This window comes from Adiantum capillus-veneris, chromosome 4 (genome assembly GCF_014529385.1).
Source record: "Adiantum capillus-veneris isolate H3 chromosome 4, ASM1452938v2, whole genome shotgun sequence".
NCBI classification, from domain to species: domain Eukaryota; kingdom Viridiplantae; phylum Streptophyta; class Polypodiopsida; order Polypodiales; family Pteridaceae; genus Adiantum; species Adiantum capillus-veneris.
In genome coordinates, this window is record NC_140934.1 from 10,985,336 (window position 1) to 11,011,839 (window position 26,504).

At 44.9% G+C, this 26,504-nt stretch overlaps 1 protein-coding gene across 1 annotated transcript in view; it reads right to left on the minus strand.

The window, feature by feature from the left end:
• LOC147458698 (oleoyl-acyl carrier protein thioesterase 1, chloroplastic-like) overlaps positions 1-25,281 on the minus strand; it is a 61,630-nt gene extending 36,349 nt beyond the window's left edge. Inside the window, exons 1-2 of the mRNA XM_086510141.1 lie at positions 24,455-25,281; positions 24,091-24,224 (exon numbers count right to left, since the gene is read on the minus strand). Coding sequence (XP_086366267.1) covers positions 24,091-24,224; positions 24,455-24,874 — 554 coding nt within the window. The 5' untranslated portion in view covers positions 24,875-25,281. The remainder of the gene's footprint in view (positions 1-24,090; positions 24,225-24,454) is intronic.
• Between the last annotated feature and the right edge of the window lie 1,223 nt (positions 25,282-26,504).

Genomic DNA, 26,504 nt, shown 5'->3' on the forward strand with positions numbered 1-26,504 from the left:
ACACCATGTCGGGTCCCAACCACCATCAAGGGCCCCCTTGCTATGTTGCTAGAGCAAGTACTTGCTTTAGATTACTTGTAGAAATGTTGATACAATGGCTAAATGCTGAATACTAAGTACTAAATGCTGACGAACTGCAAAACGATAGGGCTGAATGCTGATGCAAAACGCTAGGCTGATTTATTGCAAAAACGTTGGGGCTAAAGCTGATGCAAAAATGCTGGTTGATCTGCTGCAAAAACGTTGGGGTTGAATCTGATGCAAAAACGTTGGCTGATCTGCTGCAAAACCACTGGGGCTTAATCTAATGCAAAACGCTAGGGCTGACCTGATGCTGAGGCTGAAAACGCTGGTGTTGATCTGCTGGTGTTGAGGGTACTCATGATGATGGAGGTACTGGCAATGGCCGTGTTGGCAGGTGTGCCCCCTCGAGGGTGTGTTGTGCACACACACACACACAGAGGTTGTGTGTGTTGAAGGTTGTGGATTGAATAGTGCGGAGTGAGTGTGCTCATTTGTGTTGTTGCAGTGAGTGAAGAATCAAAGTAATGAAGTAAACTCGGAGCAGTAAACCAAACTTTCACATATCAAAGTAATGCACAGAATTTAGTATACTCCGATTACGGTTAAGCACCCTTCAAGCAACCAATAAATGGAGCAAAACCCAGTAGTAATGCAACCATCCTGCCACGCTCCTTTCCTTTCGTTTTCTTAGGCGTGCCTTATCAAAACGTAAGAGCACCCAATCGTTCTCCTTTAATTTCAAATCGCGACGATGTCAACCTGCTGCGTTCTCATGTCTTTCCTGAGATTTCTCTAAAGCCTTCCGGACCTTGACAATAGCAGAGCGGTGTCCACGTTCCGCGTGTACTGGTCGGCTTCAAAAATCTTATCTTTCGTGCTTAGGAAGGGTGGAACCTTCGTAGCACCTTCAATAATCTCAAATGGCGCCTTCCCCGTCGAAGAGTGAATCGTGTTATTGTAGGAAAATTCCACCAAAGGCAAAAACCTTTCCCATTGAGTCTTTTGATCCGAAATGTAAGACTTCAGTAAATCCAGCACAACTGAATTTGCAATCGCAGATTGCCCATCTATCTACGGGTGGAAAGATGACGAGAACCACAACCGTGTACCAATGTTCTCCCAAATAGCCTTCCACACAAACTCGTGAATCAAGGATCTTTGTCAGAGAACGATTGTCTCAGGCATGATGTAATCTGAACATCTGAGCAATGAACAGTCTCGCCGGCTTGACTGTTTTCTTCACTAGAATGAAATGAGCTTGCTTGCTAAATCTATCAATAACAGTCTAGATACCGTGGTGCCCACTCTGTGTCTTCGGGAGATAAAAAATGAAATCCATAGCAATACTTTCCCAGGGGCGGGTGGGAATGGGTAAAGTTTGTAACAATCCATGTGCTTTATGCCTGTCAAACATGACCTTCTGGCATACCAAGCAATTGCGTACAAAATCGTCCATGTCCTTCTTGAGTCTCGGCCAAAAGAAGTATCACTCCACAACTTTCAAGGTGGTATCAATGCCGCGGTGACCCGTAAATGGTGGACAGTGGCATTCGGTTAGAACCTTTTCCCACAACGGCTGTGTAACGCACAACATCGCACTACTACCTCCCCATTCTGTATTCGATTGAATACATCAGAAAAATCTCGATCTGTGGCGTACTGATCGACCATGTCCTCGAAGCTTCAATGGTGAATCGTGGAAATAGCCAAGACTAACGGCTTCTCGGACAAAGCATCTGCCACCAAGTTTTTCCGTCCCTGTACATGGACAATCTGGAAGTGAAACTGTGACAAGATGTTAGCCCACCGCATCTGCTTTTTTGATAGCTGCTTCTGTGACAAGAAGTAGCGTAAACAATGATGATCAGTAGGTAATGTCGCCACTGAGTAAGAGCATGGATAACCGCCAAAAGCTCTTTCTCATTAATCTGTGCTGTCACATCCTTGAAAACAATCGGCTCTCATAGGCAATGACATGGCCTTCTTGCATTAAGACCGCACCCAGACTACGACCACAAGCATCACAATATACTTCGAATGACTTTTGCAAATCCGGTAAAGTCAAAACTGGTCCCATAGTCAATTTCTCTTTCAAAGTCTGAAAGGCAGTCACCTTTGTGGGTCCCCACGAGAAAAGGACTCCTTTCTATGCCAAGATATGCAAAGGGGAAGCAACCTCTGCAAACTTTCGTATGAACCACCGGTAGTAAGAACATAAGCCCAAGAAGCTTCTAACTTCATGGACATTCTTCAAATCGGGCCAATCACGTATAGTCTCAATCTTGGCCGAGTCCATCTGCACTCCTGCTGCTAAGACGATGTGTCCCAAAAAGTCTCTTTCAAAGTCTGAAAGGCAGTCACCTTTGGGGGTCCCCGCAAGAAAAGGACTCCTTTCTATGCCAAGATATGCAAAGAGGAAGCAACCTCTACAAACTTTCGTATGAACCACCGGTAGTAAGAACATAAGCCCAAGAAGCTTCTAACTTCATGGACATTCTTCAAATCGGGCCAATCAAGTATAGTCTCAATCTTGGCCGAGTCCATCTGCACTCCTGCTGCTAAGACAATGTGTCCCAAAAAGTGTCTCTGATAAGAAAAATTCATTCTTCTTTGCATTGATCACCACCTTGTGATCTCGCAATGCCTGAAAAACCTGTAGCAGATGTTCTCTATGTTTTGCCTCATCCTTGGAGAAGACTATAATGTCATCAAAGAAAGTGTCAACAAAAGATATGTACTCTCTGAAAATCCTGTCCATCATTCGGTTAAAGGTTCCTACCAACGCTTTTTTTGCGCCGCCATTTGCGGAGGGGTCCGTACAATAGTGCCACGTCATCTTGCAGCGCAAAACCCGGGGGTTGCTGCCACGTCATTGCCATGTCAGCCTTTCACGGGGTGTGTGTGTGTGGATGAGTCTTCTGCTGCCCCACAATGTCCAGGCATGACATGTGACCAATTTGTGACATACCCCCCTCTTGAAAGCATTGTAATCGCCCTCGATTACGCCTGCAAAACAGACAGAAGCCATAAACTGTCTTAGCAGACACTGACTGTTAGTACCGACGCACTAGGAAAAACACATCTAGCACATGTACCAATCGACAGTCACATCACAGGACATCACATGACAAATCACATTCAAAAATTCATTCGGATCTCAGGCCATGATTTATCGGCAACGCAATTAGCAATCGCATCTAGATCCACTCATGACCTCATAGACGCCCTATTGACTAATCCCTATTGCAACCATGTCTATCAAGATCATTTAGACCAAAATGCTGCAATCATTTCCTCTATCAATTCCTGCACTTGAACAAGTCAAGAACAGATCAGTATCATATTATCGGGAATTCCAGTTCATAAAGTCATTATAGCAAAATACTGTCAGCTCACAGTATCCCTAAAACTCAAAGAGACATCAATGACTTTAGTATCAAAAATCGAGGCAATCCGTTGACAAAGGAGTGGAGCGACTCCCTCTTGTGCATACCCGCTGCACCAGATTCCGCCCTAGCTGAGTTCAGGGTTCCATTTAGAATAGACTATGCTAATCCAAATGCTTCGAGGTAAAGATTCACAATCTCAGGCGTATCTGCTAGGTCCTCCTCCTCCATCCACTTCGCATCCAATGCATGATAGTTCTTGAATTTAACCAAGAACCACCTTATCACTTTACCCTTAATCTTTATGTCTTTATGTGCCAATATCTTTTCTGGAACAAGGATCTCCTCGTTTTCTTCCACTTCGGGTTGCTCATTAGGCTCCCCATCTTCGGGCACATCCAGTGTCACCATGAAACGCGTTTCGACAAGTCAAGGCAAGTGAAACGTTTTGGGCCTTTAAACGTTTCACTCACCAAGTGAAACACAAGCCGTTTCACTAACAACAAGTTACCAAAGTTTTAGTTTCAAAGTCGCTAAACGCACGTTTCAGTCTCACGTTTCACTGTGCTCTAATTTTGGTCTGAAACGTTTCGTGGTGAAACGTTTCGCGATTACGTTGGGCACATTGCCTTTAAAAGGCTTCAGGAGACTCACATGAAAAGCATTGTATAAATCCTCCAAGTTTCGGGCAGCTTCAGTCTAAAGGACATCATTTCTCTTTTCAGAGATCTGGAAAGGTCGTAGTATCGCATACTAAGCTTTGGAAAAAGCCTCTCCTTTCCCTTTTTCTTTCTTAGCAAGCCTTCTAACGTAAGAGCACCCAATCGTTCTCCTTCAATTTCAAATCGCGACGATGGCGATCTGCTGCCTTTTTCTATCTTTCTTGAGATTTCTACAAAGCCTCGCGGACCTTCGTAAAAGCCGTGTCCAAGTCACGCGTGTACTCATGGACTTCAAAAATCTTATCTTTCGTGCTTAAGAAGGGTGGAACCTTCGTAGCACCTTCAATAATCTCAAATGGCGAGTGTATCGTGTTATTGTAGGCAAATTCCACCAAAGGTAAATACTTTTCCCATTGAGTCTTTTGATCCGAGATGTAAGACTTCAATAAATCTAGTACCACTGAATTGGCAATCTCAGATTGCCCGTCAGTCTATCTCAGATTGTCCGTCAGTCTGCGGGTGGAAAGATGACAAAAACTGCAACCGCGCGCCAATGTTCTTCCAAATAGCCTTCCAAAACAAACTCGTAAATCTAGGTCCTTGTTGGAGACAATTGTCTCGGCCATGCCATGTAATCTGAGGATCTGGGCCACAAACAGTCTCGCTAAGTGATCCGGCTTAACTGTTGTCTACACTGGAATGAAATGAGCTTGCTTGCTAAATCTGTCAATAACAGTCCAAATACCGTCGTGACCACTCTATATTCTCGGGAGATCAAAAATGAAATCCATTGCAATACTTTCCCAGAGGCAGGTGGGTATGGGTAAAGGCTGTAACAATCCCTGAGCTTTATGCCTGTCAACTTGACCTTCTGGCATACCAAGCAACTGCATACAAAATCGTCCACATCCTTCTCGAGTCTCGGCAAAAAGAAGTCTCTCTACCCCTTTCAAGGTGGCAGCAATGCCGCGGCGCCCGTAAAAGGTGGACAGTGGCATTCGGTCATAACCTTTTCTCTCAACGGTTGTGTAACGCACAACATGGTTTTCCTTATCAAGTAACCATCCCGAATGGAATATCCCGCTACTATTCACCCATTCTGTATCCGAGTGAAAATATCTGCAAAATCCGAATCTGTGGCATATTGATCGACCATATCCTCGAAGCTCCTATGATGTATCGCGGAAATAGCCAGAACCAACAGCTTCCGAGACAAAGCATCCGCCACCAAATTCTTATGTCCCAACACATATACAATCTGGAAGTGAAACTGTGACAAGATGTTCGCCCACCGCATCTACTTTTCCGGTAGCTGCTTCTGTGACAAGAAGTAGCGTAAACTCTGATGGTCTGTGAAGACAATAAAATCCGCTCCGAGTAGGTAATGCCACCACTGAGTAAGAGCATGGATAACCGCCAAAAGCTCTTTCTCATAAATCTGTGTTGTCAATTCCGGCCTTGAAAACAATCGACTTTCGTAGGCAATGACATGGACTTCTTGCATTAAGACCGCACCCAAACTACGACCACAAGGATCACAATATAGTTCAAATGACTTCTGCAAGTCCGACAAAGTCAAAACTGGTCCTGTAGTCAATTTCTCTTTCAATGTCTAGAAGGCAGTCACCTCTGTGAATCCCCACAAGAAAGGGACTCCGTTCTGTGTCAAGATATGCAAACCTGGTTGACTCGAGAGTACGAATGTGACATACAAATTGCTTGGAACCATCTTCGGATGACCGAGGGAGATTCATTGGACGCATATTGTGAGAGATTCTGGAGCTCTTTTCTACCAGCCTCTTCATTTAAGAAGATCTCGTTCAAAGAACAGATTAAGCGGTTTAACTTGGGCCTTCCTACAGAGATCCGAGATCACTGCCTAGAGCAAAAGTCACATTCCATTCAGGAATTGATGAGTCATGAGAAACGACCGAACAGACTTTGAACAATGAAAATAGAAAGAAGAAGAGCAACCCAGAAAAGAAAGAAAAGGATGCACGACCCAAGCTTACTCTTCAAGAGAGAGCTCTCTACATCAAAGAGGGCAAGTGCTTTGGATGCGGGGAAACGGTGCATATCTCCGCGAAGTGCCCTAAAAAGGCATCAAAAGAACAAAACAAGAAGGATGAAGACAGACATGAGGGTTCGAAAGCAACTGAGGAACGTGGATGAAAAGGCAAGATGAAAGCAAGACCGGTTCCAGATTGCACGGGTACTGACCCAAGCACGATTGATGAGAGTACAGAACTTTGCCGAGCTTGGGGCAAAGTGAAAGACCGAGAAGCCTTGATTTTCTTTGATGGAGGAGCCAAGGCCATTTCACTGTATTGGTGGCGCGGTTCAAGATTACACCCGATCGGATGGGACCACTAGCAGATTCAGTTCTAGCGGCACCCGGTAGGGAAGTAGCCATTACACCTATCATTGGGAAACTTCAGTTGCATTGTAAGGGGTATTTGGGGCACGAGGACTTCTACATAATGCCCTTGGAAGGTTGTGATGTCCTCCTAGGAATTCCCTGGTACCATAAGAACAACGCTGTGGTCGACTATCGGGCGAGAAAAACGACTTTGACTACAAAGAAGGAACGAACTATTGTACTTGATGTGAAACTTAAGGGCGAGTCTATCCCTATTGTATCGGCTTCGACCGTTTCAAAATTAATGAAATCCAGTCTGTTTGTTTACTCAATCTTTTTGAGAGAGCTGAGTGATGAGAATAGGACAAATATGTCAGAACTTGATAAAGAACGCCAGGATTTTCTCCACACTCATGCCGATTGCTATTCAGAGGGCCTGCTAGGCGAGTTACCTCTAACTCGTCCTAAGGATCATACCATTGATCTGATACCTTGAAGCACACCACCGAACCGGCCACCTTACCGTGTGAGCCGAGCCCAGAACGAAGAAATTATGAACCAAGTGAAAGACCTCTTGGAAAAGAGTCTCGTCCAGCCTAGTACTTCACCGTACTGCCCTCCAGTGTTGTTGGTTTTGAAGAAAGACGGATCTTGGAGAATGTGCATCGATTATAGAGCTCTCAACAAAATCACCATCAAGAACAGATTTCCGATTCCTAGGGTTGATGACATTCTTGACCGACTACAGGAATCCTTGTGCTTTAGCAGGATTGATTTGAAGAGCGAATATCATCAGATCCAAATCGCGCCGGGAGATGTCTACAAGACAGCTTTTCGGACGACTTTTGGGTTATTTGAGTTTTTGCTGATGCCTTTTGGCCTAACCAATGCTCCTGCGACATTTAACCGGATGATGGACAAGATTTTTCGAGAGTACAGACTATTTGTTGGCACTTTCTTTGACGACACCATTGTTTTCTCCAAGGATGAGGCAGAACATAGAGAACGTCTGCTACAAGTCTTTCAGGCATTACGAGATTACCTTCTTCCTTGCATAAAATCTGCGGTCATCGGAGTCCGAACTATCCGAAGACGAGTCCTTTGTAGATGTCACGTGACACATCCAACCCTATGTGTCTCTGGACAAGCTACAACAGATCAGCCTGGCAGTAGCTAAACAGCAAAACAAGCCTAGCGATTTTGCATTGCAGATCAGCCCCGGCATTAGCAGAAGCATCAAATCCATAGCGTTTTTGCATCAGAGACAGAAATCAGCCCTAGCGTTTTTGCATCAGCAAATCAACTCAGCGTTTTGCAGATTCATCGCGACAGTACCTAAGTTAGCATCAGCGTTTTCAGTTTTCAGCAAGTCAGACTCTACAGTAGAACCCCCGAACCTCACAGATCTCACCTTCCCGCAGCAGTTCCTCGCCGCACGGTCAGTTTCCGCAAGGTTTACAATTTCAGCCCGGAAAACGCAGATTTCAGCATCTGCGTTTTCAGCGCGTCGTCGTCACATCGTCGTCATCGACATCATCACCGACATAGAGTCAGAATTCAGCAGATAAAGATTTGCAGAATTCCGCCATTAGCATTTTCAGATATCAGCCCGTCTCGTCGTCATCCTCATTGCCGTCGACATCTTCAGCAAAGTCCAAGCATTGTAGAGATTTGTGCAATCATAAGTAGATCGCTCTCGTCATAGAGAGTGGGGCCTTCGGAGGAGGGTTTTGACAACATTCTGGTGTCGTATTCTTCTCTCTCTATCTCTCAGTCTCAGCACCTTCATTCACAGTGTTCCCCACTTTGTTTGTGATCATTTGCACTCTCTCATTAAAGGATGGAAGGCTCCCCCTTCCCTAAGTAAAAGGAACCTTGAGCACAGTTCGGAGCACTTATCTTGAGCAAAGTTCAACATTCACTTTTGCTGCACCTTACAATAGAACTGTCCGAAACTGGGCGAGATTTAGACTTCTTTGCCTTTTTCTTGCCCTTTCCGAAGCTTTGCTTTTTGCTTCGCTTTTTCCCTTTTCCGTCTTCTTCGCTCGAGTCAGAAGAGCTAGAAGAACTGTCAGAAGAAGAACGAGGTAATCCTTCAAACCACACACGCTTCTTCTGCTTTCTTGCCGAGGCAAAAGTAGATTGACAACCCAAATAACCCAGGAAGTCAGTTCCTTTCTTCTGCTTTTTGTCGTGCTTTTCAGTTTTGTTCTGCGCGTCAAAAAGCTGAGAAATTTGTGCATCAACCACCTCTTCTAGTTCTTGCTCAGTAAACATCCTTGCAATAGGAGGTTTCTTGAGTATCGGTTTGGGGGGTGGTTCTGTAGTTTGCTGCCACTATGCATACACCTCGTCGAAGGAGGTCTGGGTCATAAATTTTGCAAATTTTGGGTCCTTCGCAAAATTAAGCATTATCTTTCCTGCATCGTCGATCAATCGTCGACGCTCCATCTCTTCAAGCTCCGCTGGAGTAGGCCGAGGCGGGCCGTACTCCTCACGTGAATCTTCTTCGTGATCTCTTCTCGCATCTCCAAATGCAAAGGAAGTCGACTGATCTTTGTTTGAATCCATAAGTGCCGCGTAAAAAGGATCAGATTTCCGATAGAAGAGAAATCAACCGCACTCTGATACCACTGTAACAAACTTGGACACTACAAGTCAAGATTCTACCGCGACACAGCAAAGATTCACTTCAAAACAGTTCAAAGTTCACAATTGATTCGACACTGGCCCGGCGGAGTTCCGTGCCTAGAGATTATGGCCTCAAAGACCAGCGCCCCTTTCGGTATTTCTTTTTGTATTAATCTGTTGCACAAAGTACACGGAGTGGCTGTGTCTCACTCTCAGACTCTGCGTCCAAATGCTCTGAGAAGTGAGAGGCCAAGCCACACTTATAAAGAGTTACAAGGTGTTGCCAAATTGGCTTTATCTGACAGAAAAATAATTCTAAATGAATTATTGGATTTATAAGTGAGAGGGTTTTCTCGCTTGGAACACCAAGGAAAAATAATTCTAAATGAATTATTGGAATTTTAAGTGAGGGTTTTCCTCACTGGAGACATCCGAGTACAGAATATTCCTAGTGCGTCATTCAGAGTAATGACGGGAGCACTATAAAAGGGAATATCTGTAAGGCCACGAGGAACGGGTACTTCTAATGCGTCACATCGGATGGGTGACAGGGAGCATCGGAAAGAAGTATCCGACCATCCGGGAACAGACATCTCTGATGTGTCATAGGATGGGTGACATAGAGCATCGTGAAGGAGATTGTACCGTAAGTTCGATAGGAAAGGACTAGGTGATGGGTATTCCTGATGCGTCACAAGGTGGGTGACGGGTGCATCGGAAAGGGAATATCCATAGTCGGGAGGAAATTCCGAACTGTGTTAGAATTGTGTACAAGGAAAAGCAAGCACTTGAATGAAGATGGGTTCAGAGGAAACTTTGAGGAAAAACAGATGCTTTCTGAGAAAGCGGGATTCCTTTTCGGGAAAGCAGATGCTTTCCCACGAGGAAGTCTATGTCTGCATTGCAACTATGCATGTGATTGCATCCAGGGACGCCTGGGAAGTGCTGTGAAAGCATTGTTTTAACTTATAAGGTTTTATTGAGTTTTTGGGCAGGTTCAGACTATTTTTAAAATACGTCGGCCGCCCACTTATTAAGTGGGCAGCCATCTGATAAATAAGGCAACAGATCAGCCAACGTTTTCTCTCTCTCTTTTTCTGGCAAAAATTGAAAGGAAAATTTTTTTTTAAAAAAACGGCCACGACCTCGATGCGAGCAGCTATTCGTGCCCGTGGCTAGGAGCTATAAAAGCATCACATGCCCTCACTCAAAGAGAAGGACCAATCTTTGCGAGGAGATGCTACTACAGATTTCAGCCGTAAAGACGACGTTGCCAGTGATGCCCATGGCTGCCCCAAGTGTACCAGATGTCGCCAAGACCCAGTGCGCGAGTTCCCTCGCGAAGAAGTGCCTACGAAGCGTGTTTCCATCGCAACAAGTTGCTGTTTTTCTTTGTTTTCAGCCCATAAACGTCGTAGACGGGGCTGATTTACGAGAAGGAACCCGAGAACACACCTCTTTTGTGTGTAGGATTGGAAGAGAGGATTTTTCTATGTAAAGATCTCTTCCGGGGAATTGCTTTTCGAGAACGGAGTTGCGTTTCGAGCGTCGAGACTTTGAAGGTAACGTTTTTCATGTTATGATCTTTGAGTATTTGATTGCAGGTGTACTTCCTCTTCGTGAGGGAGTAGGAGCAGAGGAAGGCATGAGCCTCTGCAGGAGAAAAGCGCTCTGAGGAACTGGAGCCAGATCAGCCCAAGGGTTTCGTACCCGAGTTTGGGAAGAAGATCCACGCATCGGAGAGAGGTAGTCTCTCAAGTTGCGATCCAGAAGTTGGGATTCCCAAGTAAGGACTTCGTGTCCAGGAAAGCAGAGTTGTTCTGCGGGCAGAGGACTCTGGAAAGAGAGTTAGAAAGAGTTGCAGGGATGTCATGCCCCGAGTCTGGAAGGTGAGATCCAGAGGCGAGAACCTTGGTTCTCAAGGATTTGGAATAAGGAACGGAAGTTCCTTGGAATAGGTTTTGCCCTAGGAATCGGAAGCTGAGGCTTCCGGGAACCATCAAGTCTTATTCTAGAACGAACGTGGTAATACGTTCGGTTCAAGTGCTTGTATAGACTTCTCCTCAGTAATAAAGATACTATTACGGGGGAGGACCAGCACATCTTCTGGTCCCCAGTACTGTGTCGATCTTCTCACTCTCTATCTCTCTCTCTATTTATTTCTCTCTATATCCTCTGGCTTCAGTAATAAGTGATAAATCTTATTTATCCGAATGTATTTTATATTGTTATGCGCTCCCGTTTGTGACAAGGGATACCAAACGAAGAGCCCAAAAAGCTGCCCATAAAAAGCTGCCCCAAAAATAGGCCTACCAAAAATAAAGCAACTTTCAAAGGCTTCTAAAATAAAGCAATTTTAGCATTTGCGTAGAGACAAAGGCTGCTTTTCCGTACGCTGCCTGCCAGCGCTTTTTTTGCGCCGCCCTTTGCGGAGAGGTCCGTACAACAGTGCCACGTCATCCTATAGAGCAAAGCCCGAGGACTGCTGCCATATCAGCCTTTCACGGGGTGTGTATGTGTGTGGATGTGAAACCGGCCTGTTCAATCCAAAAAGGGCGGTAGACTTTACTTCAAACCTTGATTTAGCTTTCACCAATTATTAGTCGTCTATTATACATGCGCTATAGTGACACAAGAGAGGGGAATGGGATACAGATGCTAGAATGCACCTGTATAGGAAGACCGACACCAGATTGGCCCCTAACTTAGGCGCCCCTTTCGGTATTTCTTTATTGTTTAAAAGAGGGAATATACGCTGTGGTTCTTTCCAAGCTGCCCCGTACAACCTTGGCTGAATTTTGACTGTTCTGGCTTGATTTCGGTAGCATAACCCTACTAGAACCCTTCACAGTCAGTATTCCCACGCATTGGCCGACTTTCCCGACACATACGGGCAATTTGCAAAACCTGGCGAGAATCTGCAGCACGCTGAATTCTCTGTTTTTAGCCCTGAAAATGCGCCAGATCACCTGTACAGCGGTCCCCTTGCGTCCCCGAACCTCCTGGGGGTATTAGGGTCCGTTTAGGGCCAAAACCCTAAACCTGCAAAAATACACAGCAGGCTGTAATTCACTGTTTTGGGCTCCGTTCCGCGTGCCGGTCGCATCCGTAGCAAGTCCTCGAGCTCCCGCACCTGTGGGGCTACTTGCCCTTTGAATCGGACGAGATTTCTGGCGTGAAACCTCTCCGAATTCACCTGTACCTGCGGGGGAATTAGCCGCTAGCTAATCCAGTACCTGTGCAAGAGGCTCTTGCCTCGGCAATCGCGCATGAACCCACACAACTGTACATTGGTCAAATGAAGAGCCCACTAGTGGGGCATAACATACTGCCAAAGGGGAGAGAGAGGGCAGTGCGTAGCGTGTAGGGCATCATCACTCCTGGCACCGCACTGTGCATAAGAGGGAAAGCAAGCACTCCATAGCTCTTAACCTCTGACAAATCTGAAAATGAGGCTCTCCCCCTCCTAAATTCAGCGCCACTTCTTGTTGCATGAGGCAAGTGCACCAGAAGGTGCCACTTGGCACATTTACAAGCATTTTCCCGTTTCGGGGTTGCCGCCTAAAAATCTCCCAACCGGCTCCCAGTTGACTTCACGGCAGAGTAAGAAAATGTTCCCTTTGTCATTCCGGAGGTAATGACGTCAACACATTTTCAGGTCCCAAAATAGCAGTTCCCTAAATTTTAGGAGATGCTGCCATTGTATCTTTCTAGGTCATCCGACCCTCTTTGTACACTGCGGCCACATCCAGAACTGAAATGTAGCCTCTGTAGCAAAGGATTCCACTTTGGCTAGTCAATGACCCCACTTGGCTAACCATAGTCCTTGTCCAACCTTAGTGCTCTCTTGCCCTCAGGCCTGGACTCCCTCTGGACAGTTCCACACTAGCTATGCAATGCAGGGCAGTTAGATTTCCCGAGGGGTGTTTCCAAAAAGTGAAAGTAAATAGATAATAAGAAAGAAATCAACAAAAAGGATAGATAGTAGTCACACGCTAGTGACATACCCTCCTCTTGAAATCTCAAACGTCCTCGTTTGCATCTATGTCGTAAATGCTTACTGTCAACACTAATGTATTCAACACCTGTCGACACATATACGACACATACATGCTCATTGTCAACCCTAGTGTATTCAACACCTCGTCGACTCATGTATTGCCTGCGTGTGAACCCTGTCCCAATGACATAGTGGTAGCTTCGCACTCTGCCATTGCTTTGAGTCACTAACTGTCCAATAACAAAATGGTAGCTGCACATTTTGCCACTGTCTTATAGTACACGTTGGATCCCCTAACACTCTCGAGCAGACCCAAACCGACAGTTTAAGAATGCAGTTACACATGTACTCTTCAATAGAAGCAATCACTGTATCCTTGACAAACTAACAAGAAATACTCACTTCTATAGCACTAACCAAACTTTTAGACATTCCATAAGAGCAATTGCCAAACTGACAATCTGTACAGCTCTAACATTCATGTAACAGGTATTTGATTTGAGCTCACTTTAAATACCATGTACATCATTTGTTTCAAAAGCCATTGTCACACTGACAATCCATGTAGCTTTGAAACTCAAGGGGTCAAGGTAGGTTGCAAATCGAAGGCTTCCAGGTAAAGTGATAACACAGTTGGTGACTCTACAAGTTCACCTTCTTCCATCCACTTAGCATCCATTGGTGGATAGTTTCTGAACTTTACCAAGTATCGCCTAGCAACCTTGCCTTTCACTTTCATTTTTGTGTGCCAAAATCTGTTCCGAGACCAAGATCTCGTCAAGTTCCTCGACTTCCGGCTGATCTTCAGCTGGCATATCTTCTGGCACATCACCCACATAGGGTCTGAAAAGACTCACATGAAACGCATTGTGAATCTTCCAACTGTCAGGCAATTTCAGCCTATATGCAACATCACTAATTATGTCGCATACTTGAAAAGGCCCATAGTAACGCATGCTGAGCTTTGGAAACAGTCTTTCCTTGCCCTTCATCTTCTTTAACCTTGCCTTTTCAAAGCGTAAAAGCACCCAATCACCAAGTGAATATACCACTTCACGACGGTGACGATCAGCTCCTTTCTTTTGCTTTGCCTGAGTCCTTTCTAAGGCCACTTTGACCTTCTTGTACATTTCATCTATGTCCTGAACATACTTATCTGCTTCAAATATCTTGTCCTTTGTATGCAGTATGGGAGGAACTTTCTTGCCACCTTCAACTATCTCAAAGGGTGCCTTGCCAGTTGATGAATGCACTGTATTATTGTATGCATACTCCACCAATGGCAAATATTGCTCCCATTTTCCTTTATGCTCAGACACATAACACTTCAGCAGATCTAGGACAGTAGAATTTGCCTCTTCTGACTGCCCATCTGTTTGAGGATGAAATGACGAAGAGAATTTGAGTGTGGTGCCCATATTCTCAAACAAGCCTCTCCAGAACAAACTTGTCATGCGTGGATCACGGTCGCTAACAATCGACTGTGGCATGCCATGATACTTGAAAATATTGCTCATAAACAAGCGTGCCATCTGATCTGGCTTTATCTTCTTCTTGACAGGAATAAAATGAGCCTGTTTGCTAAATCTGCAAATAATGGTCCAAATACCATCGTTTCTTGTCTGCGTTCTCGGAAGATCAAAGATAAAATCCATAGCAATACTTTCCCATGGTTTATTTGGAATAGGTAGTGGTTGCAATAACCCTGGTGCCTTTTGCCTGTCAAACTTGACCTTTTGGCATATTAGGCATTCTCGCACAAAGGCATCCACATCCCTTCTCAATGTAGGCCAATAGAGGAATGTCTCAACCGCTTTAACTGTAGCATCGATACCACGATGCCCTGCATACGGTGGGACATGACTCTCTTCCATAACTTTGCGTCGCAATGGCTTTGTGACACACAATTTGCCATGCATCATCATGAACCCATCTTTGAGAAGACAGTGTTCATGACGTTGTCCATCCATTAACTGCTCGAAGACCCTTGCAAAATCTTCATCATTTGCATATTGTTCTCTCATATCATCAAGTTCATGATGATAAGGAATTGACACAGCTGAAATTTGGGGCTTCCTTGACAAGGCATCAGCCACAACGTTCTTCTTGCCTTCCACATGCACAATCTGAAAATGGAACATGGACAAGATATTTGCCCATCGCATATGCTTCTCAGATAACTTTGTTTGTGTCAAGAAGTATCGCAAGGTCTGATGATCCGTTTGGACAACGAAATCTGCACCTAGCAAGTAGTGTTTCCAACTTAAGAGCGCATGAATCACAGCCAGTAACTCTTTCTCATAGACCTGCATGGTCATCTCTGGCCCTTGCAAAATTCTGCTCTCATAGGCTACTACCCTGCCATCTTGCATTAGCACACCACCAATGCTACTACCGCAGGCATCACACTGGACCACAAATGACTTCCTAAGATCTGGCAACACAATGACTGGATCTGAAGTCATCTTTTCCTTTAAGAGATTAAAGGCTGAAATCTCTTTTTGTGTCCATCTAAAGGTGACTGCCTTCTTTTGAAGAGCATGTAAAGGTGAAGCAATCTCAGCGAAATTTCGGATAAACCTTCTGTAATAGGAGCATAGTCCCAAAAAGCTTCGGACATCATGCACCGTCTTCAAATTTGGCCATGACTTGATCGCTTCAACTTTTGCAGGATCCATTCTGACACCATCCTTTGAGACAATGTGTCCCAGAAAGTGAATCTCTTCCAGAAAAAATTCACTTTTCTTTGCATTGATGAGCAACCTATGACTGCGTAACTCTTTGAGCACAATGGCCAAGTGATGCCTATGCTCCTCTTCATTCTTTGAATAGACTATCATGTCATCAAAGAATGTACCAACAAACTGCTGGTGTGGACGGAAAATTCTGTCCATCATCCTATTGAACGTAGCAGGAGCATTTGTGAGACCAAAGGGCATCACTAAAAATTCGTAAAGGCCAAACGTCGTTCTAAAAGCAGTCTTGTGCACATCCTCTGATCTAATGCGGATCTGATGGTACCCACTCTTTAGATCTATCCTGCTAAACATAGCTGCTCCTTCTAATTTGTCCATAATATCATCAATTCTAGGTATAGGGAACCTATTCTTGATGGTATTCTTGTTCAATGCACGGTAGTCGATGCACATACGCCATGAGCCATCCTTTTTCTGCACCAACAACACTGGAGAGCAGAATGGAGATGAACTGGGCTGAATCAGCCCCTTTTCTAACAACTCCTGTACTTGGCCCATTATCTCTTTCTGCTGAGCCGCACTAACCCTGTAAGGAGGCTTATTTGGTGGGCTACTGCCTGGCACCAAATCTATCGCATGGTCCTCGGGTCTCTCTGGCGGTAATTGAGACGGTAATGAATCGGAAAAACAGTCACTATACTGTTGTAAAAACATTGACCTTTCTTTATCTAGCATAGATAAATTTGATTCATCACAATCTGACACTTCACGTGCAAAAACCAAGTACGCAGAAAGATGCTTTTTCATTACAGAAGTAATAGCAGAAGCTGATACAGTAGGAATAGACTCCCCTTTAAGCTTTGCATCCAGAATGTGAGTCTTTCCCCTGCTCTGTACAGTGATCTTTTTGTTGTAGGCATCCATGATTCCCTGTACACGAAACAACCAAGGAATACCTAACAACACATCACATCCGTCCAGTGGCATGATGTAAAATTCTTCAGCATCTACATAGGACTGGATATGTAGACGCAACTTTCCAATGATGGGTGTCACAGCCTCTGTATGGCCAGGACATGCCAAACCTGCCTCTGCTGTATACCCCATCTCTTCAGGTCTGATTCCCAACTTTGAAGCCAATTCTGGGAAAATAAAGTTGGCTTTGGCACCTCGATCAAAGAAGATAAGCACTATTTGATCCTTGACCTTTCCCCATGCTCTGCAAAGCTCACTTGCATCTGAATTTGGCTCATCGCCCACCATATCTGGCACTAAACCAGCCATGGGCTTCTTTCCTTTCCTGTCCTCCTTGTCTTCAAAATCAGCTGGCCTTTTCTTTGTAGGACAGTTGTAAGCAATGTGGCCAGGCTGCTCACATATAAAGCATTTGTTTTCTGTCCTCAGGACCTTCTTTTGCTCTTCTGACTTGCGAGGAAAACGTCTTTTCCATTTCTTCGCTGGTCCCTTTTCTGATTGAGCCGTAGCTTTATCTTTCCCTGCGTTGGCTGACTCCTGAGTCCCTTTAGGAGCTCATTGGGAACGTGCTTCTTGGCTGAATTTTTCTTGCCTGATCCTGCCTTGACGCCAGTGTTAAATTCACAATCTTCTCCCTTGAGCAAACCATTGCCAGTGTTTGCTACCTCGATGAGCTGCGTCAAAGTAGTGACTTCTGTCTTCGTGCAGTACTTTCTCAATCCTTTAGGTAGGCCACAACAGTATTTTTCAATCTGTTCTGTCAATGGCACAAACCTATAGGAAGTTACTGGAAGTAGAGCTTTCCAAAACTTCCGATTGTAATCATCCAGATTTCTGCAAGTGGCAACATTTAGCTGGTGCCATTCTGTCATGATATCTGCTTCGAAATCATCAGATAACCATGCTGCTGCAAAAATCTGCTTGAAGTAAATCCATGTGGACGGAGCTTGCCCTTGAAGCAATAAAGTTGTCCACCATTGTCCCGCATTCCCTGTCAAGAAAGTGGCTGCCTTGCGAACCTTTGAAGCCTCTGTAAAGTTTCCCCCTGCATAGGCCTTGTCAAACTGCTGGAGGAATGAGAGAGCCTTCTTCCTATCATCAAACCCTTTAAAGGTCGTGAATGACACACCTTTGCCACCTTCTTTGTACGGAGTTGGCCTCTCCAGCGGCGTTAAATTGTCATATGGAAGTGACTGAAACATGGGAACACTATTAGGGTTCATCTGTGTTCCTTGGCCGCTATTAACTTGACCTGGAAACGCCATATTTGGCTGCTGATTTGTAATTCCAACCATACCAAAATTTGCATGTGGCATCCCAAATTGGCCCTAAGTGCTCTGAAATCCTTGTAGCATACCCATGACACCATACATGGGGTTAGGCATCATCGTTTGAGCACCCCCAAACACTGTTCCTAGTGTGTAAAACTGATTTCCAGATGCATGACCAGCCATGCTCTGGAATACCGATCCACCTCCAAAATAGCCAGGGTGTACTGAAGGTGGTGGAAACACTTGTTGCGTAGCTTGTAGGTTGCTTTCCTGCCCATTAGAACCAGCTATAGGCTGCTGAAAGGTGGCGGGTTGAACTGGTACAGCTTGAAAAACTAGCATCTCAGCCACCTGTTCTTGCACCTTAGGCATAAGTTGTGGAGACTGCATGTTCTCCGTCAAGTGTACAGGTGTTTCCTTTGACTGTGCGGTATGAATCACCTGTGCTCGAGCCTTAACAGGCTTTTGAATATGATCCAGTGACCCAACTTGCTGAGACGAAACAGGAGGTTGCAGAAAGGCTAAACACCTCGGGTTCTGCATTACTTGTGTGAACATAGCCACAGCAGTAGCCAACTGGGTCCTGAATATATCATCATCCGTCTGTGGTGGTCTTGAGGACTCACCCACTTCATGTGTCTGTTGACCGTGTGAAGAGGAAACCTCTTCAGTCACATCATCTGGTCTGTCAACCATAATTGCAATTCCCTGTGTCTGGTCTATGATCCCTTGTGTCTTCAAGCCCAAAACTGACCAAGGCTCACTTCTATGGGAAAAAGTGATTTAATCCCGTCGATGGAACCATGAAACCGGCCTGTTCAATCCAAAAAGGGCGGTAGACTTTACTTCAAACCTTGATTTAGCTTTCACCCATTATTAGTCATATATTATACCTGCGCTATAGTGACACAAGAGAGGGGAATGGGATACAGATGCTAGAATGCACATGTATGAGAAGACCGACACGAGATTGGCCCCTAACTTAGGCGCCCCTTTCGGTATTTCTTTATTGTTTAAAAGAGGGAATATACGCTGTGGTTCTTTCCAAGCTGCCCCGTACAACCTTGGCTGAATTTTGACTGTTCTGGCTTGATTTCGGTAGCATAACCCTACTAGAACCCTTCACAGTCAGTATTCCCACGCATTGGCCGACTTTCCCGACGCATACGGGCAATTTGCAAAACCTAGCGAGAATTTGCAGCACGCTGAATTCTCTGTTTTTAGCCCTGAAAATGCGCCAGATCACCTGTACAGCGGTCCCCTTGCGTCCCCGAACCTCCTGGGGGTATTAGGGTCCGTTTAGGGCCAAAACCCTAAACCTGCAAAAATACACAGCAGGCTGTAATTCACTGTTTCGGGCTCCGTTCCGCGTGCCGGTCGCATCCGTAGCAAGTCCTCGAGCTCCCGCACCTGTGAGGCTACTTGCCCTTTGAATCGGACGAGATTTCTGGCGTGAAACCTCTCCGAATTCACCTGTACCTGCGGGGGAATTAGCCGCTAGCTAATCCAGTACCTGTGCAAGAGGCTCTTGCCTCGGCAATCGCGCATGAACCCACACAATTGTACATTGGTCAAATGAAGAGCCCACTATTGGGGCATAACATACTGCCAAAGGGGAGAGAGAGGGCAATGCGTAGCGTGCAGGGCATCACTCCTGGCACCGCACTGTGCATAAGAGGGAAAGCAAGCACTCCATAGCTCTTAACCTCTGACAAATCTGAAAATGAGGCTCTCCCCCTCCTAAATTCAGCGCCACTTCTTGTTGCATGAGGCAAGTGCACCAGAAGGTGCCACTTGGCACATTTACAAGCATTTTCCCGTTTCGGGGTTGCCGCCTAAAAATCTCCCAACCGGCTCCCAGTTGACTTCACGGCAGAGTAAGAAAATGTTCCCTTTGTCATTCCGGAGGTAATGACGTCAACACATTTTCAGGTCCCAAAATAGCAGTTCCCTAAATTTTAGGAGATGCTGCCATTGTATCTTTCTAGGTCATCCGACCCTCTTTGTACACTGCGGCCACATCCAGAACTGAAATGTAGCCTCTGTAGCAAAGGATTCCACTTTGGCTAGTCAATGACCCCACTTGGCTAACCATAGTCCTTGTCCAACCTTAGTGCTCTCTTGCCCTCAGGCCTGGACTCCCTCTGGACAGTTCCACACTAGCTATGCAATGCAGGGCAGTTAGATTTCCCGAGGGGTGTTTCCAAAAAGTGAAAGTAAATAGATAATAAGAAAGAAATCAACAAAAAGGATAGATAGTAGTCACACGCTGGTGACAGGATGAGTCCTCTGCTGCTCCACAATGTCCAGGCATGACACGTCACCAATTTGTGACACAGACCCTCAGGAAAAAACACTCGGCATGAGTGTGGAGAAAATCTTGGCGTTCTTTTTTGAGGTCAAAACATATTCGACCTTCAATCATCATCCAGTTCTTTGAATTTCATCAAGTACAATCTCTGTGCCCTTCATTTGTCAAAGTTGCTTTCTCAGCCCGATGGTCAACCACGACATTGTTCTTGTGGTACCAAGGGATTTCGAGAAGGACGTCACAACCTCCTAAGGGCATTACATAGAAGTCCTCATGCCTTAAACACCCCTGACATTGCAAACGAATTTTGCCAATGATCGGTGTAATGGCAACATCCCGTCCAGGTGCGGCTAGAACTGCCTCTGCCTGTGGCCTCAGCCTATCGGCCGTAATTCCAAATCGAGCCGCCAATTCAAGCGAAAAGAAGTTTGCCTAGACTCCTCCATCAAAGAAAATCAGGGCTTCCTGATCTTTCACTTTGCCCCAAGTGCGGCAAACTTTTGTACTTTCATTCATCTTATTCGGTGCGGGCCCCACGCAATGTGGTACCAGTTCTGTTTTCATCTGCCTTTTCTGCCACATTCCTCTGCTGCTCTAGAACTCTTTGGCCTGTCTTCAGTCTGTTCTTGCTGTGCCTTTTTGGAGCACTTTGCGGAGATGTGTCCAAATTCCCCGCAACCAAAACACTTCCCTCTTTGAGATAGATAGCCCTTTCTCTAAGAGTCTGTCGGGGACGTGTATCTTTCTTTTCTTTGTCCTAGGAACTCTCTTTCTACATTTCATTATTAGAAGTTTGTTGGGTTCGTGAGTCAAGATCTCATATGTGGGGTAAGTCAGATTGCCTGAATGTATCGCAAAAACCTGTTTCGCATGACCCATCAATTCTTGAATATAATTCGATTTTTGTTCCAAGCAGTAGCCTCGGATCCTTGTAGGAAGTCCGTAGCAAAACCGCTCAATCTGTCCCTTAAACGAGACCTTCTTAAATGAAGAGGTTGGTAGAAAAGAGTTCCAAAATCTCTCGCAATAAGCATCTAGAGAATCTCCCTTGGTCATCCGAAGATTCCAAGTTGTTCGTATATCTCGTTCGTACTCTCGAGTCAGCCAAGAAGAAAAATAAAGAGCCTTTTGAATTTCAACCATGTAATTGGAGCTTCCTTCCTCAGAAGAAGAATGGACCACTATATTCGAGCATCTCGAAACACAGAAAAGGATTCAAATTTAATTAACTGTCCACCTTCTTTAAATTCTTTTGTTTTCTTGCTCGTCTTGGAGAAAGTCATATTGGTTGACTCTGTAGAAGTGCTTCTTTTCAAGAGTGCTTGTCCATGTCTTTCTGCGAGTACAAGTTCCACTTTTTTGCACTCGTCTGTCTTTTCGGCTTTCTTCCCTACCTGAGAGGAGAAGCGATGGCCACACGCCATCTCGAGTAAATCTGATCAATCAGGTAATCCTTCACGTGTTTCGCCAATCTCTGGTCACTGGAGTACTTAATCAATCTGTTCACACATATGCCAATCTGCAGTTGACGTTTGTACTCCTTTCTGGCAAGCTTGTCCGAAAAAAAAATTTGCCCAAATCTTAATTCTTTTCTTCAGTTCCCGCGTGGGATTTTCATCTTTTCTTTGCCTTCCCACTGAGAGGTACTGTCATCTTTGTCAGATTCTTCCCGAGAACCCATGTGTAATTTGGGATTCTTTATGGCTTTAAGCCCTGTAAGACAAAGCGATGAAGACGGGAGCGCGCCTGATGCGCGATGTATGAAGGGTGGGAGTAGCTAATAAGTCCAGGGTCGAGACACAAAGATTTTTTCCCAAAAGCTGTGTGCGCTGCAAAAAAGATCGGATCCTTCGGAGAAGAAGAATCTTTCTCTACTTTGATACCACTGTAACAAACTTGGATACCCCAAGTCAAGATTCTACCGCGACACAACAGAGATTCACCTTACAACAGCTCACAAAAGACGACACGGCCCGATGTAGTTCCGTGCCAAGAGGTATTGGCCCCAAAGATTGGCGCCCCTTTCGGTATTTCTTTTTATATTAATTTTTGAGCAAAGTACAACTCCCACGGGTGCTCGCTCTTAGACTCTGCGTCCATATGCTCTGCAGAGTGAGCCCCCTTGGGTTCATTATAAAGGTTACAAGGGATGCTAAAAGCAGCGCCCCAAAAGCTTCAAAATCAAAAGCAATAGTTCCCAAAAGCAGTTATTCCCAAAAACTTCAAAATCAGCCAGTGCAGTTTACGAAAATCCGTACAACTGCCACGTGTCATGTCAACGCTTTTTCCGCCGCAAATCCCGGAAATCTATACAGATGGCCACGTCAGCGTGTCAGCATATTATGCACCGCATTTTCCGGGCTGCCACGTGTCTGCTGTCACCGCATTTTCCGAGCATACTTTGTATCAGCAAAGTATGTGTGTATCCCAGGGTTAGCCACGTCACCGGTTTGTGACAACAGTAAAACCATCAAATCCAATAAATCTAGCAGAAGCCAAGTTCCCCCATTGAAGGAAGTGAAAGTTAAGACAATGTAACCATCAATTCCATCATGCATAAGCCAAACTCATTAATTGAGGAAGGTGCAAGTTACTTATTTCATGGAGGGAGAAGAGGAAAAGTATAGCAATGAAACAAGGACAAGGGCAAGGCAAAGACACATGGTAATCTCCTACAAGATAATATAACCATCAGCTCTATTCTGCAAACCGGATGAAGCAATCATAGCCAAGTAAAGTGACCAAGTGTGTGTGTGTGTGTGTGTGTGTGTGTGTGTGTGTGTGTGTGTGTGTGTGTAATCAGAGAGAGTAGATAGACTCAATGTGAACTCAAAAATGACTCTTACAAGTGAAGTGACAAAGAGTGTGTGTGTGTGTGTGTGTGTGTGTGTGTGTGTATCTATATATATGCATTAGTGTTAAGTCACATGGTTAGTGGTTGTGTGTGTAGATATGTACACCCACACACATGAGCATATATATATATATATATATATATATATATATATATATATATATATATATATATATATATATATATATATATATATATATATATATATATATATGTTCATGTGTGTATGTATGTATGCGGGTAAGATGATGCATATACCAGCGCAACATGGTGACTTGATGAACATTTGTCTATACCAGCATAGTGGTCACACATGAATCATTTATGTTTCCCCAAGGGAACGTGCTCCCTTATAGGAACACAAACACAAGGAACATTTGCAAAAAGAAAAATGTAGAGAACTGGTTCCTGATCCACAAAACCTGTTCTGAAAAATGAGTATTCCCTTGTTCCAGCCTATGTCCCTGTGGCTATGATATGCAGAAGATTTAGAAAGAATGTAGGGCCTGAGGCACATTTTGTAGGCAATTGTGCAAAAGCGGGCTCATAAAGACTCAAAGTTCTTTCAGCCTACAGAGATGACATCTCACAGGGAGTGAAGAGCATAGCAGGGACTCACCCTTAGTACCCTGGCAAACGAGCACCACCATCACACTGGCGTACGAGGACAATATAGGACATCATAGCAGACACCTTCATGAGAGATGGCCTATGGAGATCATGCAAGTCCTCACAGAGGGCTCCCTATATATGCGATATTACAGCAATCATTTGCCTGTAGCTATGACAAAATTAGGTCAACATCTATCTAGACCAAGAGGCGCAAAAATGTTTCCTTACACAAATTATCGCATGCAAGAGCTCAAGACAAAACATACAGCATTCGAACTAAATGAGGAGTTAATGCAGCAGGAAACAAACCAGGAAGGATATTCATTAACTTCAATGTGCATCCTGGTTGTTACCCAAATCAAGCGTCTTTCCCTCATCAGTGGCGTTATTGCAAGTCCATCTGTGGAGAACCCTACACTCTGCGCATGATTGCACGCCACTTCCTACAGAGTTGGACATACATAACAAACAAGTTACTCGGGCTGTAAACAGCCACATTAAACAACCTCAAAACTGCCATATGCAAGAGCACACATTTAAGAGATTGATCATGATTCATGTGGTAAATCCTCACATAAAGCAGGATTGAATAAGAATTGTATTTCAGAGGTTTTCATGGCCCCTACAAAATCTTGACCTGCCAAGCCAAGTGAGGCAGGTAAAAGAAAGATACCTGAAGCAAATTTGCCATGGTTTCTGGGGATGCAGTACCATTCATCCCGACCTCATAGCAGCGAATTACAACCTTCTCTGTGTACGATTGCCGATCAACGTTGCGGACGCCGAGGCGAGAACTGTTAGCAATGCTTGCTGATTTAGCAGCAGGATGATGCTGTTTTTCTGAATGGGGAGGTTTAGCAAGAGCGGTGTCGGATGCTAGAGAACTAACGATACTATTGCATGTTTGCACTGGGAAAGGGTGAGGGGACGCTTCTGCTCTGGTATGAGAAGCAACATTGCGAAAGCCATTTGTTATACAGAATGTGGGTGTTGCTGTTAGCCCTGCTGAGGGCATTATATTGAAGCCCATTCTTGATAATGCGTTTGGAGCGACCACAGGTGCCAAATTAGGGAAGGAGGTAGAGCTGCCCATGCTGCCCTGTTCTTGCTGGTAAGGGAGATCGATAAGCTGCTTGCCTCAGGTGGGAAGCCCAATGCGTTTGCTTTCAGTGAGCAGGGCAGCGTGAACGTAATAGAAGACTGGAGAGGTGGCGAGGACATAGATGCAGAGAGGCAGTGAAGAAGAGTACACCTCGCCATCGGTGTTGCAGCCGTCAGCTTCAATGTAGGACAAACAGCCACAGAAGAGTACGAACGATCCTCGTCGCGCATAAAATTTTGTGTGGCATGTTTTACTCCATTGGAATAGCTGAATGAACATTCTGGGTTCTCTGAAGGCTGCCCGCGGCCTACGTTCGAAAGATTCTAGTCCGTTACCTCACGACACAAAGGCGCTCGCCAGCATAGCGTTTTTGGTCTGCCCCAAACGGTGGCCCAGTGCTCGAAAAAACCACAGTTGTGAAACAACAGACTCGCAGTGCTCGAAAAAAACCTAGGTTTAGTGTAATCCCACCTACAAATTTTGAAATTTACCTCTAAATTTAATTTTTGGAGGTGAAAAAAACCTACAAATTTTTGCAAAAATTAGTGTAATTTGGTGTAAAAACCCTCAAATTTTGTCAATTTACCTCCGTTGTTTCACATATGTAGGTTTGCCAAGTTTTTGGAAAAAAAAAAATCGGAGGTGAGAAAACCAGTGTAGAAACCTTCAATTTACCTCTGTTGCAGTGCTCGAAAAAACCTTCTTTCCAAAAAGTTGGCAAACGTACATATGTGAAACAACAAAGGTAAATTGACAAAATTTGAAGGTTTTTACACCAAATTACATTGGTTTTCTCACCTCCAAATATAAAATTTACAGGTAAATTTCAAAATTTGTAGGTGGGATTACACTAAACCTAGGTTTTTTTCGAGCACGACACTGAGGCCTCAGTGATCCCTACCCATTTTGCTAACGAGCTCGTGCAACCCGTCATAGACGGGTTGGGTCTATGGCGGGGTCGGGTTGCACGAGCTCTTCCCAACGGACACATTGCAATGGTCGAAATTATCTGTCAGTGGCTACTATAGAATGGCCGAAATTATATGTCGATGGGTAGCTAATAACCTCGCGGTTTGAAGCATCGCACTCGTGCAAGCTATGTAAGAAGTTGTATAATGGTTAGAGAAGCCCAAGTTGAGCTCGTTGGAATGGCTGCCTTCTAGGTGGGAGACACTTAGTCGAGCGCGTCCTCGTATAGGCAAATAGGTTGGGCCACATGCTTGTAGGCCGAGGCAAAGAGCGGGTACGTCAATAGATTTGGCACGTAGGGCACCACATCACGCTTGTTCACCATGTGACAACTCTGGCCATTGTCCGAGAAGGCCACCTCTCGACACCACTTGGCACAGTGTGGCCAGAGCACCGCTCAGGCTATACCCCACCCATCATGTAAAGGAGGTCGTGCACCTACATGCCAATATTTTGTAGCTCCAAGCATAGATTCTAAGAGTGGATGATGCTATCTATCACATTCTTGAGAGCCAGTTGGAAGCCCTAGTGTGCTCAAATGGCGGCGGGTGACATGTAGATGGCCTTATTGCTTGCACCATCATAGCAAGGGCCCTCTTGTTATCAAAACATATTTTCCCTTCCTCTAATAAATATGAGTAATTACGTGTAA